Below are 13,250 nucleotides of genomic sequence, written 5' to 3' on the forward strand. Positions count from 1 at the left end.
AAATAATATGATTATGCAACACTAAAGCAAAGTAAGGATGATGTTAGATGTAATTTAAACCTCAGCCTTACCAGTGTGAACTGACTCTAGAATTTAATATTATTATTAAATCATTTATTGAGTTAAATTATTGTTCAACACATCTTATTCTTGTTTTAAATTTCATGTTTGAGACATTTTTGGAACATTTTCACTAAACTGTATTGATGATTTAAGCTTAGAAGTAGGAGCTGTGCACCTAATAAAACGGACAAAAAGCTGCAGTTATGTGTGGTATCGGTAAGTATCCTCAAACTGCAGGAAGTTTAATCAGGAAGTCTAATAAATGTAAAGAGGAAGTCTCACACATTATATGATAAAGGTGTCACATATGAACTTGGTGCAGTTTGGACAGATGTTTTACCTTCATGTGTTTATGATGTGTCAACAGCTTCACAGAAAATAGGTTGACATTGTAACAACCTGGGGTTGCACCAAATTTTAGTTAATTGTTTTCACTTGTTTTCCACCTCCGATTAATTACTGATGATTCAGATCACCTGCATATAGCCGCAGTGACTCACCTTAAGAACCGCCCACGCACAGTGTGTGCGTTCATTTGCTCACTGACAGAGTCCGAGTGAGCAACAAGCTTCCTAATACCTACGTTACAAAGTTCCGTAACGAAGCGTTTAATCCCTCGGAGGACAACTTCTTTCAATCCTGGAGTTTATGGTTATAAACTGCTGAAGCCGAACCAAACAAAGTTAAAAGACTGCTGGATACGACGCCGGAGAATTCCGACCCGTCAAGTCGTTCCCCAAGGCAGAAAAACCACCGCGCATATTAATGACGCAATACTTGTTGTTGACAACAAATTAAACCTCAAAACTTAAAACACACCAGCCATCCTAAAACACACTCATCTTAAAAACTCCTGGAAGTGGAGTTTTTTTATGGGAGTGTTTTTTTTTTATTGTGGGAGTGCTTGTTTTTTCCCCCTCATTGAATCATATAAGTTTCATCTTAACACCCATCAATCCTTGTGCTTGTGGATCCAAGCCAAGCCTACCCTTTTTTTGTTTTGTTTTTGCTTTGCCAAGCCAAGCCAAACTTCGTGCATGTGGAGCCAAGCCGAAATTGAACTCTAAACTACAGTGGTTTTTACACCACATATGGACACTGGGAGGAAAAGGGAATATTATTTGTTTGGTATTATTTTGTATTATATAATTTTTGATTGTAAATAATATATTTAAAGAAAACTGTATTTCATTTTGTCTCTGCTCACTTCCTTTTATTTAAAATATTTGTGTCACTGATTATTTAATTTTAGCTGAAAAGGGTGTGTATTTATATCTTTATGTATACTTTACATGTCCTTGTGTGTTCGGTAAACCAATACAACTCTAAACCATATATATAATCAGGGTTGCACATAAAATTTTTGGTCTGGTTCTCAGGGGAGAACCTAGGGTTGTTGTTTGGTGCTCATATTTTCCTTCACTAATTTAACACATTTATCTTTAGGGGCGTCAGGGCATCTAACGTCCCCCTGTTCTGTTTTATGACTCCTATCAGCTGCAACATCTCAGGACATCATGCCAAATCAGTCCAACAAGTTTTTATTTTATTCTTTTACTCTGCATTAATTTTGTAAGAGTTAGAGTGGCTGGGTGTATGTCATATAAACATGACAAACTGAACATCTCATGGTTAAATGTCTTTTAGACTAACATGTCCCTCAGATGGACAGCTCCTGTTTGGTCTTCACTTTGGCCTTGGTTAAACCAGCTTTCCACACTCGCCAGTCCAAGCAGCAAATATCTGTCTTTTGCACAGAGCAAAATAACGTAAAATATGCAAATGTTTTATTTGTTCGACTGTTTTATTTTTTAAAAGACTATTTTATTCAAAAATATTATATTATTTAGATGGTTTCAGCTCATGTAATTATTTATTCTTTGTATTTGATCGTTTAATAAATTACATTTATCCCAGAAAAGCTGTATCACAGTATGGTCCTAAATATAAAAAACTTTAGCACATCAAGAACCTTGTTTTTTATGTAAAATTGTGAATGAAATTTGTGGCTCTTTATGATAAATTAAAATAATTAAAATCATTCATCTAGAGAACATGGCATGTTGTTTTTATTTATTTTTTTTAATATTTTTTTTTTGATGGGGGTGTTAAACAGAGAATCATCTTTGCTTTAATATGGGGCAAACAAATGTTCTGTTAGTTATCCATCCATCCATTTTCTGTAGACGCTTCTTCCTTTTCAGGGTTGCATGGGTCACTGGTGCCCATATCCAGCAGTCACAATGCGAGGGGCGGGGTACACCCTGGACAGGTCGCAAGTCCATCACAGGGCCATACATAGAGACAAACGAGACAAACAACCATTCACTCTCTCACTCACACCTAGGGACAATTTAGAGTTACCAATTAACCTAACAGTCATGTTTTTGGTCTGTGGGAGGAAGCCAGAGTACCCGGAGAGAACCCACGCACGCACGGAGAGGACATGCAAACTCTACCCAGAAAGGTCCCCGGACCGGGATTTGAACTGGTGACCTTCTTCCTGAGAGGCATCAGCTCTACCAACTGAGCCACCGTGCCGCCATGTTCTGTTAGTTAATATGGTTTAATTAGAAGAACTCAGTTAATCTCACAGACAGACTCAGCCTGCTCGTGCAGTGACGTGCTCCTGTCACAGCAGTCTCTCATCATGAGGAGAGTTTAGTCACTCAGAGTTGGACAGATCTGTTTGATAACAACATTCTGAACACTTATTTAATATAAAGTTAGGTTTTACAGACTAAAGCCTCTGGTAGTTCAGGAGCAAAGCACAGGAAGAGCGGAGGAGGGAGATGTGACTGATTGCTGCAGCAGCTCGAGTCGAGCCGGTCCCACTGCTTCAACCAAACTTGCTCTTACTGAAAGTCCCGCCCTGCTATGCCCTGATTGGATAAAAAGGCTCTGGACTTCGTCTGATTTATTGAAGGCAGGGTCCATTTAATCCTTATATCAGAGTCACGCTGTGGCGCACTGAACATTCACACCAGTGTGGCTGGATTCTTTTTTTTTATTTTTTTTAAAGAAATCAGGTCGCGTTTGCGACCAAACTGGTCTCACTCTAGAGCCCTGCTAGCTGTTGTTTTGACAGACAATCAGGTACAATCTTAGGTACGCAAGGGAGCTTTATGACATTCCATCTGGTGCGCTTTTTCCTTTTTTTGACCGCGCATGCGTACCTGCGCACTGCTTATATGCAACTCTGTCTGTAATAACAGTTAAAACCCATAAACTACCGGTAGTAAAAACATCCTACATGTCAGGAGGGAGAACTGACTGGCACCCAACTTAATTATTCAAATAAATAGCAATAAAATCATCAATCAACCGGAACCGTCACAACATGAGACTGTTGTGTTTTAAATATCTGACCATGATAATAACTCTGTTTTTACCTGAGCTGCCATACAAAGTGAGTTTTTTTTTCTCCCCTGCAGCACATTGTGAAGTGTCATGGCAGTACGCTGCTGCCCCAGTTTCTGGGAATGTACCGGGTGAGCGTGGACAACGAGGAGACCTACCTGATTGTTATGAGGAACATGTTCAGCCACAGACTGGTGGTCCACAGGAAATATGACCTGAAAGTAAGGAGGAACTCTACTACTGACTTCAGTCCACTAGTTCTGACAGTAATTAAGATGTTCCACAGATACTTGTTTTATTTTTTTATTTTTTTAGAACCTGAAATCAAATGTTTTCTAAACCTTTTAAACTATAAAACAAGTTCAACAGAGCAGGACTTTCTTCTTTTCTCTTCTTTTTGAGAAGCCTAAAATGCTAGGAAAGTATTGATTATATGACTATTTTCTGATGTTACTTGAACTCAGACATTCTGCTTTGGTCTGTGTGATCATATGACAACAGGGTGCCATTCAGCCACTGCTCAAAACCTTTTTTGGGCGATAAATACAAAAATCTGCCAAAAATAGAAAAAAAAATTTTTTTATTAATCTAAATTTTGTATACTTTACCAATCATATAGCTGTGGTTTAGCTGTCCTTAGTGGTATTTCAGCGGTCCTTTAGCTGACATTTAGCAGTCTTTTAACAGTCTTTTGTTGGATCTTTAGCAGATTTGCAGAGGTCATGTAGCAGTTCTTTAGCAGTCTTTTTTAGTGATTTAACGGTCTTTTAGAGGTCCTTTTAGTAATCCTTCAGTGATCTTTTAGCCATCCTTTTAGCCATTCTTTAGTCGTCTTTCAGCTGTCTTTCAGACATTAAACAGAAACTAAACCACAGTTTACCTTGTTTGTTGCGCTAGCGCCGAGCTAATACATATAAGGCAATATAACGTGGGCGCTAGCACAAAGGCTAACAGACTAAGCTGATGTTCTTCCATGAAACAGCTCTGTTGTCCTCCATCCACATTTTCAGTTGTAGACTGAGTCGTTCTGCTTCTCCTCTCTGTCAACCCTCTCTGGTTTCATTTAAAAGAGTCGATCATCAGATATTGTCCAGATATTGTCTTCAGGGTGGATATAGCTCGCTCACACAGAGGACCTATCCACGTCATCATTTACCCAGAATGCTTTGTGTGTAAATAAAATGGCTCTGTCAGTGTTTAAATTTATATTTTAATAATTATAAAAACTAAACAGCCTACAGTATTTTTACAGTCTTTATTTTACAGTTAAAATATATGTTTATCAAATAAAGTCTAATGTTACAACTAATCAGGGATCCCTTTTGAACAATCGCCTGAGTCCTTTGTTGGCAAAATTGAGTTACGGGATTATTTTAGAAAGTTGCTGCTATAATGGACTGCTTTGACTGATGATCAAAAAGCTGTTGGTTAGTTAACTCAGGAATATCACAAGCTAGATGTTGCATTGGCAAATATGTTTATTCAAACTATAAAAAACTAATAAACTAAACTAAAACTAAGCATTAAAAATGCAATAACTAATAAAAACTAGCAAATCCACTGTAAAAACTAAGTAAAACTAACTGAATTAAAAGGAAAAAAAGTCACAATGAAATAAAACTATAATGAAAATTGCAAAACTATTATAACCTTGATAGACAGCTTATAAACCAAGTCTCTGTTACCACAGTGATTCAGCTGAGCTTAGACTGACACTTTGTGACTCTGAAACCAACATTCAGCTCAGCATAACTCTGAAAATGTTTGGTTCAGTGCTCTTTGTTCTTCCAGGGTTCTCTGGTGGATCGTGAAGCAAGCGACAAAGAGAGGGTAAAAGAAATGTCACCCGAGACACATTACTGCTGTTATCTGTCACCTCTGATGTTTTACTGAAGAGCTCTGGTTCCTTCCAAAGGAAAAAGAGCTGCCAACCTTTAAGGACATGGACTTCAGGAATAACATGCAGAGGGTTTATGTAACTGAGGAGCAGAAGGAGAAGTTCATGGAGAAACTCAACAGAGATGTGGAGGTGAGGGTGGTCTTTATAAAGCTGAAGCTCTGGAGTCTGTTGTTCTTTTGGCCACACAGGAGCAGCACCAGCACACACACACTGACCTTATGTTCAGAGGCACTTATTGGATTGATGCATCAGTTAATTAGGTCTTAGCTTTAATAAAACTGAATTATTAGTTGAAAAATTCAAGTTAGTTTCTACAGACATCCATTAAAAAATTAAATATTGAAAAAAGTGCAGTTTAGTTTCTAAAGAGCCGATCTCTTTAGACTGTTCATCTGATGTCATCTAACAAACCAGAGCATCAAACCTGTGACTGATTTATCCTAAACATCAAAGGAAGGTGTCAAAGCTTCACCTTTCAGAGGCTTAAATCTCATTTAGTTTAAAACCCTGTTTTTATTTTCAGTGGTCTCTGTCCTTGTAGAATGCTCTTATCCTCTCTCCCTCAGTTTCTCGTGAAGTTGAAGATCATGGACTACAGCCTCCTGCTTGGTATCCACGACGTCAGTCGGGCCGAGCGCGAGGAAGAGGACGGCGGGGAGGTGTTGGAGGAGGAGGAGCCAGAGGCAGAGAACGGTCTGGCGCCGGKCCCTGCGGTGGGCTCTTATGGCACCTCTCCTGAAGGAATCGCTGGCTACATGTCGAGCTGTAAGCCTCTGGGACCCGGAGAGTTCGATCCATACGTGGATGTGTACGCACTGAAGAGCTGCCCAGGTAAACAACAAAAAAAATAAAACAGGAAGGTTCATCTTTAACTGTTGAACTGTTGCAGTAACTTCCAGCTCTACCCGCTTCACCTGGGGCCTCATGTACAAAGACTCGCGTGGATTTCTTACTGAAACGTGATGTACGGTCAAATCCATAAAACGGTGTACGCACAAAAAAATCCAGATGTACCAAACCTTGTGTACGCCTGAATCCAGGCACATTTCTTTGGTACATCACAATTAACGTGGAACTGAGTGCAGGTGAGACACCTTCCCTGACACGCCTTCATTARCATATGTTAAACAGATGCAAATTACTTCCTGCATGTGTGAAGGACACGTTTGAGTGATCCCTGCGCGATCGGAAATGACTTCTAATGTCATAAAAATAATGAATTTAATATAATGTGAGTGTGAAAAAAAATCCGAAGTAAAAATAGGAGTAAAATACGTTTATCATGCAAAGAACGAGTACCGGTAATTGTGTGTCTGTGTGTGCGCGTAAAGCTGTTGTGGTGCGCAAACGGCTCATCCATTCTGAGTCTGAAAATATTAACTTTGCGCACGAGTTTCTTACCATAATTACTATAAACACAGAGGAACTTAAATGTTTGGTAGAACATAGATCTTAGTTTATTTCATAGCTGATATGAAGAAACGAGTCTCTGTGTCTCAGTAGAGAGTTCACATGACGTGATGTTGGAGAGTCCCCTCAAACTTAATTAGAGCCACACTTTGTAATGATCACTGTCAGAGATTTAATTTCACTTCATCAGACTTAGATTTTTATTCAACTTTATCATCAGCTTTCTTAACAGTAATATTTATGCTTCTGCTGCTGAGCCATGAGGACCTTTGAAATAAAAAAAAACTTAAATCTTAAATAAAAGTTCCCGTGCGCAACTCCCTTCATCTGCTTCCTCCTCAGGCAACCCTGACCCACAGACCCCTCCCTGACCCACAGACCCCTCCCCGACAAGGACAGCAGGACAGCAAAAGTCACGCTTTGGATACACGCGCAGGGCGCATCCACCTCGCCAGTGTGGATGTTATAAAACTTCACGTTTAAAGTCAGTATTTGTCACGAGCGCGCGGGGCGGGGGTGTCTGCCGCGGATAACAGAGCAGGCAGGAGGGGGAGAGGACGAGCAGGAGGGGTGGACTTACTTTTAATTTTATCTGACATTTAATTTAATTTTTATTGTTTTATCGTCCTGCAGGCTTTGTGACAAAATTAATTTGAGGCTGAGATTTTTATAAAAATCGTTAGATTACTCTAAAGCAAAATGAGTGAAAATCTGTGTCAATTACAGACATTCTGTTCACGTGAGCAGCTGTCAGTCAGCTCCTGTCATCCTCCAGACGCACGACGGAGCGTGTCTGAACCAATCGCTTTTGTTGGCATTGATCAGCTGACTGATTTAAATACATCTTAACATTCATGAGGTACTTTGCATTGACTGTTTATGGTTGAATGTGAGCGTGTAGAGGGTAGAACCTGAGGCGGGACCTCGTGCGCAAACTCTGACGTGCAGCTGTGATTTATAAAGGAAAGATAAGCAGAAACACGTGTACGCACTGTTTTATAAACCTGAATATTTTTTGGCGTACGCCATTTCCGCCTTTTGGTCGTACGTTCACTTTTAGTATGGTTTCCACGCAATCCTTTATAAATGAGACCCCTGGTTCCTATTTCTGAGTGGTTTGTTCTGCAGTAACTGCAGATGGGCAATAATGGTTTGACCTGAGTTTGATTGTTAGTAAAGTACCTCATGAACCACTTAATGGGTTTTAATGAAACTCTCTAAACAGGGGCGGTTCTAGGGGCGGGGCCACAGGGACGTTGGCCCCAGCTGAAATCTGATTAGCCCCCTGAAGTGCCCCTGTCCTGTCACTCATCTGTCCTTTACCTAAGTGTTGATGGCGKGTGCAGTTTCATGCTCAAACACTGGAGGCGCTAATGAGTCAAATAGGAAAGTCTGCCATGAACTAAGCTAACAGCTGTTCTCTTATTAAAGATTTGAACAATCCTGTAGGAAAAGTCTTTCCACTAACAAACAATAGCTGGATTTTCTTACATGCTGTATGTTTGAGAGTATTTGGTTTATGTACAGTAAAAATGCTTTTAACCTTGTAAGGAGAATTTACATGTAAGATTTTTAAATTACATTACAAGTGTTTGAACGTGTGACTGATTAAATGTATGCATCTTACCAAAATCAGAGATTTGTGTACAAAAATGTTAAATAAATACTTGGCCTCTCTAATGGCCCTTTGTTCAGATAAATCCTAGATCTACCACTCTCTCAAAAATAATTATTAGATTTATTTCTACAACTGAATAAGCTTTGATGACCACAGCTCAATAACATGAAACTGTGTATAAATATTAATTTTACAGCCGTTGAGCTAAAATCTGGTGTGGTTGTAGCTGAGACTCAGGTTTCATGTTTAAACTTAGCTTTTGAAGTCACTTCTGTCTGCTTATCGATGTATTTCATTGTTCATGGGACAGATTTTAATATAACTTGTTGAAATTAGTCACTGTATATCTTTTATTTAATTTTATTTACCACTATTTAACCAGGTAATTCCCAGTGAGATCATAGATCTCTGTTGCAAAGATGGCCTGGGCCTTAAGGCAACCTATTGTACATATTTTTGTACAAAAGGTTGAGCCTTTAGACCCAGTCCAGTTCAAGATGGCTGCCTCAGAAACATGTTTTCTATGCAGCTCCTCAGTCTGTACCATAAAAATTTTATTTAGATAATAATTCTGTAATAATGGGGTATTAATTATTCAGCTGGTCTTTTCCCATAAGATGCTTTAATATTCTTGGCACCATTCTAACAGTTACAAATGTCTGCAGTGATTTTAGAAGCACATGGTTATATTGAGTCAATAAGAACAACCTGCTTCAGAGTTGGGACAGGCAGAAAAACATGAAGTATTCCAACAAATACAACTGATATTATACTGTACATACTCGTCTGTCACACAGGCTTTTCATTTAGGCTGATTCTTTTAACAGTAAATATAAATAAAATTATAATAATATAAGTAAAATATAAAGACCAGTTTGCTGTTTTCTGCGTGTAACGTCATGTTGTGTGTGATGATCAGAGGTGTGTTTTATATGGTTTCTCCACTCCTGGCTTGCTGTTTTTTTACACCTGGTTGATGTTTAGTGCTAACGTTAGCTTCTGACAACAAGTTGTCTGAGGCAAAACAAAAGAAACTAAAGAATCATCAACATTACCAGCTGAGTATTCAGAGACTTAAAGATAACCGAGACCATGACAACTTTTGTTTGTGAAGGTTTAGGTTCAGGTACAACATAAACGTCTGACTGATCTGTTCTCCTCACRATGTATACATGTGTGAAAGACGGCATCCTAACAAAAACACTTAGTTTTGTTACCACTATTGTAATTTTTACACAATGTCTTAATGAACTCTACAGATGAATGTTGTAGTTTAGCACTTGTGATTCCTTTCTAATTTAAACACCTCTGAGACTTGACAGTTTTGTTTGCAGTTCAAGTTTAAATGGTCTAATTTACAAGTTTGTCTTCAAAACCTGTTTATGAAGAAGAGAAATAATGCAGTAAATTTGTGTTTAACACAGTGGAATGATTTTCATTATTTACGAGCAKACTGAATCAAATTGTGATTAATGGATTCAGAACCTTGTGAATGGGAGTTGAATGGATTTCTGGAATAGGTCTTGGTTTGTTGAAGACCCTGGATGTGTTTGTGCACTGATCAGGAGCCCCTCAGAGGGAGGTTTACTTCATGGGCCTGATAGACGTCCTGACGCAGTACGACACCAAGAAGAAAGCCGCTCACGCTGCCAAAACAGTCAAACACGGGGTGAGCAGCACTGAAACACACGATGAGCTTAATAACAGAGACGTTTCCTGATCTTTTTATGTTCTGTCTGTTTTACAGGCTGGTGCTGAAATATCCACAGTTCACCCGGAGCAATATGCCAAACGCTTCCGTGACTTCATCTCAAACATTTTTGCATAACTTTTAACAAACGCTGCCAGGAGTCATTCCACCGGAGAGGCTTTGACCGTAGAACACCACTACACACACAGGGATTATTATTATTATGATTATGATTATTATTATTTCAGCTGGCGAGGAGGCGGGGCTAACTGTAGCAGTAAACTTCAGCTCATATTTATTTTTAAGATTGAAACTATATTTCTATAGGTATTCAGCACACAGACAGAGGGAACTGAAGCAACGGTGTATCTGGAAACAAACTGCTTGTGATCAGTGTTGACTTTAAATCATGTCAGTGAATCAGAATTTATCATGTTTTTTTTTTTATCTTTCTTGCACACGTTTATTTTTATTTTTTTCTCAGGATGGTCCAGACGTAACAAACCTGAGTTTAGGTTTAAACTGATCAGTTTTCACATGAATCGTTCCAGCTCACTTCATCACAACATATTTCTGTAAAAATAATAGAAATAGAAGCATAAGTCAGTGTATTACTCTTTACTGTGCTTTTTCCTTTAAGTAGATGATGTAATGTTTATGTGATGTTTGGCTGGTGGTGGGTAAAGATACCGATTTTCAGTTCTTGTACAGCTCTGACCTGCCAACTTTAACTTCTACCTAAAAACTCTAAAAACAGAATATTTATAGAAAACATTCCTCAGGCTTGTTTTGTTCAGAGATATTAAATATGGATTAAACTGCTGCTCAACACAATGTTTATAAAAACATTTAGTGATATTTATGCAGATGGCTGCAGAAACATTACGCTTTTAGTTGTAAAGAATGTTGGGACACTAAAGTTAAAAAAATAACCGAATGCACTCAATTTACCGGTAAGTTAATTTTTCCTGTTGAACAGCCTGATTACAGAATAAATAAAGTCATAATTAAATTTTCAGTTTCTCCAAAGCTGCTGAGCTGCTTTTATTTCCATCCCTGGAAATATAGAAATTATAGCCTCCAGATTATTACAATTATTAAATTATTACAGATCTGCTTTATCAAACAGATTCTACTTGTTTTTTATTTTTCGAATCTATGCACGCATCAAAACAAACATCACATGAAATCGTTTTTCCTAAAAGATCTCCATTTAAAATCCTTAGCAGCTTTGCTTAAAGTCATTATTTGGAAGAAACTGAACTGTTATTTAGAATAAAATGAAGAATTATTATAATTTCAGAGCCTTTTRCTGTGAATGATCATTAATGAGGGATGAAATGTCTCCAGTAAAGTAAATATTTAAATAAAACACATTGATCAGCGCAAAAAACACCTGCCTGGATAGAGATAATGAAGCTGCTCCGTTACCCTTAARTGTCCGAAATTAAAGAGAAAATGTCCAGATTTTGGGGACGATTCTGTTCTGTAGAGACGAGCCAGACCACAAATACAACCCCACTTTGTGGCTTCAGCTTCAGGCTGCTGCTCCAGTCTCTAGTTCAGTTATATGTTAATGACTTCAGCTCAGCTGTGGTGCATTCACTGATTGGTAAAATATAGGATTTTTGAGCGTTTGACCTTCGGATTGTTTGAATAAGGAGCTGAAAACCAGACTGTCAGTTCCACGGTGCGTCACCAGTGGGGTGTGGCTGGAGCAAAAATCTTCATTTTATCACAGTTAAAAAAAGACTTCATCCTGTTTTAAAACTTTCAAACTAAAGATCTTTTTAAGAAGTTCATTTCAGGTGGATTTAGTTCAGATCAGAGTCGGGTGGTTTCCACATCTCCAGTCTTTGTGATCAGATAATCATTTATTCAACAGGCTTGTTCTGCTGACACTAAATATAAATGTGGAGAGCAGCTTCCTCTGAGCAGAATGTGCCTCACATTCATTAGTCTGCTGTGACAGGTTGAATCAAACACCTGCTGGTTGAACATTTGTGGTCTGTGTGCACTCAGACTCATTCTGATACAATTTATGATATATTAGTTGAACTTAGCAAATGTAGCATAAAGCTAGCTAGCATTAGGAGGACGAGGAGCGTGTTAAACTTTATTAACGTTCAGCAGGTGAGAGAATACTGACMGGGAAGTGTTGATGCTTTCTGTATGATGCCTCATCCTTGTTCTAGTTTTTCAAATCAACTTTTGGACCAAAATATATTTTACAAACCTTTTCTGGAACTTGTTTGACTTGTTTTCTGTAATGTGTGCGTGAGCAGACCTGAGGACTGGTGTGTCAGTGTTTCACTCTCTACAATCCTTTTTTCCYCACTACATTTGTCCTAAAAATACCTCAGCTTTATAGAAACTGTCGTTTCATGAGGCCCTGAGATTAAACCTGGGTGATTTTATATTTTTCATGTGTGAAGTCAATATTTACTCACTTAGAGCCCCCCAGGGGTCCAGGGTGGAAACACATCTGGAGGTTGTAGAATTCAGTCCCTCGGTTTAGTGTTCAGTAACACTGATGTGCTTTTAGTTTGAACCGGAGTGACTTCTGTTAATGATGGAGGTTAGAGATCGTCCACAASTGAAACAATCAGGCTGCAGTTTTTAAAAACATCAAAATAATTCTGTTTTCACCAACAATTATTTCAATGTCAAAAACTGAGAAACATGTTGGGGAAAAACCATCTCATTCTGCTTCCTGCGCTTCTGTCTTCTGACTTTATTTTTGTGAAAGTTTATAAAAAATTCTCACAGATTATTTTTCAGTATTTCTCATTCCACAATTTTTATGCCACTTTTACGAATTTCTATATCAAAACGTTCAGTGCTTTCAGGACATTCCAATTTTTCAAAGCTTTTCAATTTTGCTGATTTTAGCATTTTTCAGGTTTTGACCTTTTTCTGCTGATTTAATTTTTTTTATTGTTTCAGCTGTTTTCTGCTCATTTCAGCTGTTTTCTGAATTTTAGCTATTCTTTAGCTTACGATCTTTTTCAGCTAAATTCACTTTGTGATCCTTTCGGCTTCTGCTGTTTAATTAAGCCAATATCTGCTCATTCTATTTTTCTTATAGCAATTTAAGCTAGTTTCAGCTTTTTTAGCATTAAGCATCATTGATCTACACTCACCAGCCACTTTATTAGGTACACCTGTCCAACTGCTCGTTAACACTTGATTTCTAATCAGCCAATCAC

The 13,250-nt window shown here is 38.2% G+C and overlaps 1 protein-coding gene across 1 annotated transcript in view; it reads left to right on the plus strand.

The window, feature by feature from the left end:
• pip4k2ca (phosphatidylinositol-5-phosphate 4-kinase, type II, gamma a) overlaps window positions 1–12,458 on the plus strand; it is a gene marked incomplete in the record, with an annotated part of 26,882 nt that extends 14,424 nt beyond the window's left edge. Inside the window, 6 exon segments of the mRNA XM_014022562.1 lie at window positions 3,498–3,644; window positions 5,215–5,253; window positions 5,339–5,452; window positions 5,890–6,154; window positions 9,917–10,020; window positions 10,099–12,458. Of these exon segments, the coding sequence (XP_013878016.1) occupies window positions 3,498–3,644; window positions 5,215–5,253; window positions 5,339–5,452; window positions 5,890–6,154; window positions 9,917–10,020; window positions 10,099–10,179 (750 nt within the window).
• Window positions 12,459–13,250: the final 792 nt, after the last annotated feature.

Source organism: Austrofundulus limnaeus, unplaced genomic scaffold (assembly GCF_001266775.1).
Source record: "Austrofundulus limnaeus strain Quisiro unplaced genomic scaffold, Austrofundulus_limnaeus-1.0 Scaffold335, whole genome shotgun sequence".
NCBI classification, from domain to species: domain Eukaryota; kingdom Metazoa; phylum Chordata; class Actinopteri; order Cyprinodontiformes; family Rivulidae; genus Austrofundulus; species Austrofundulus limnaeus.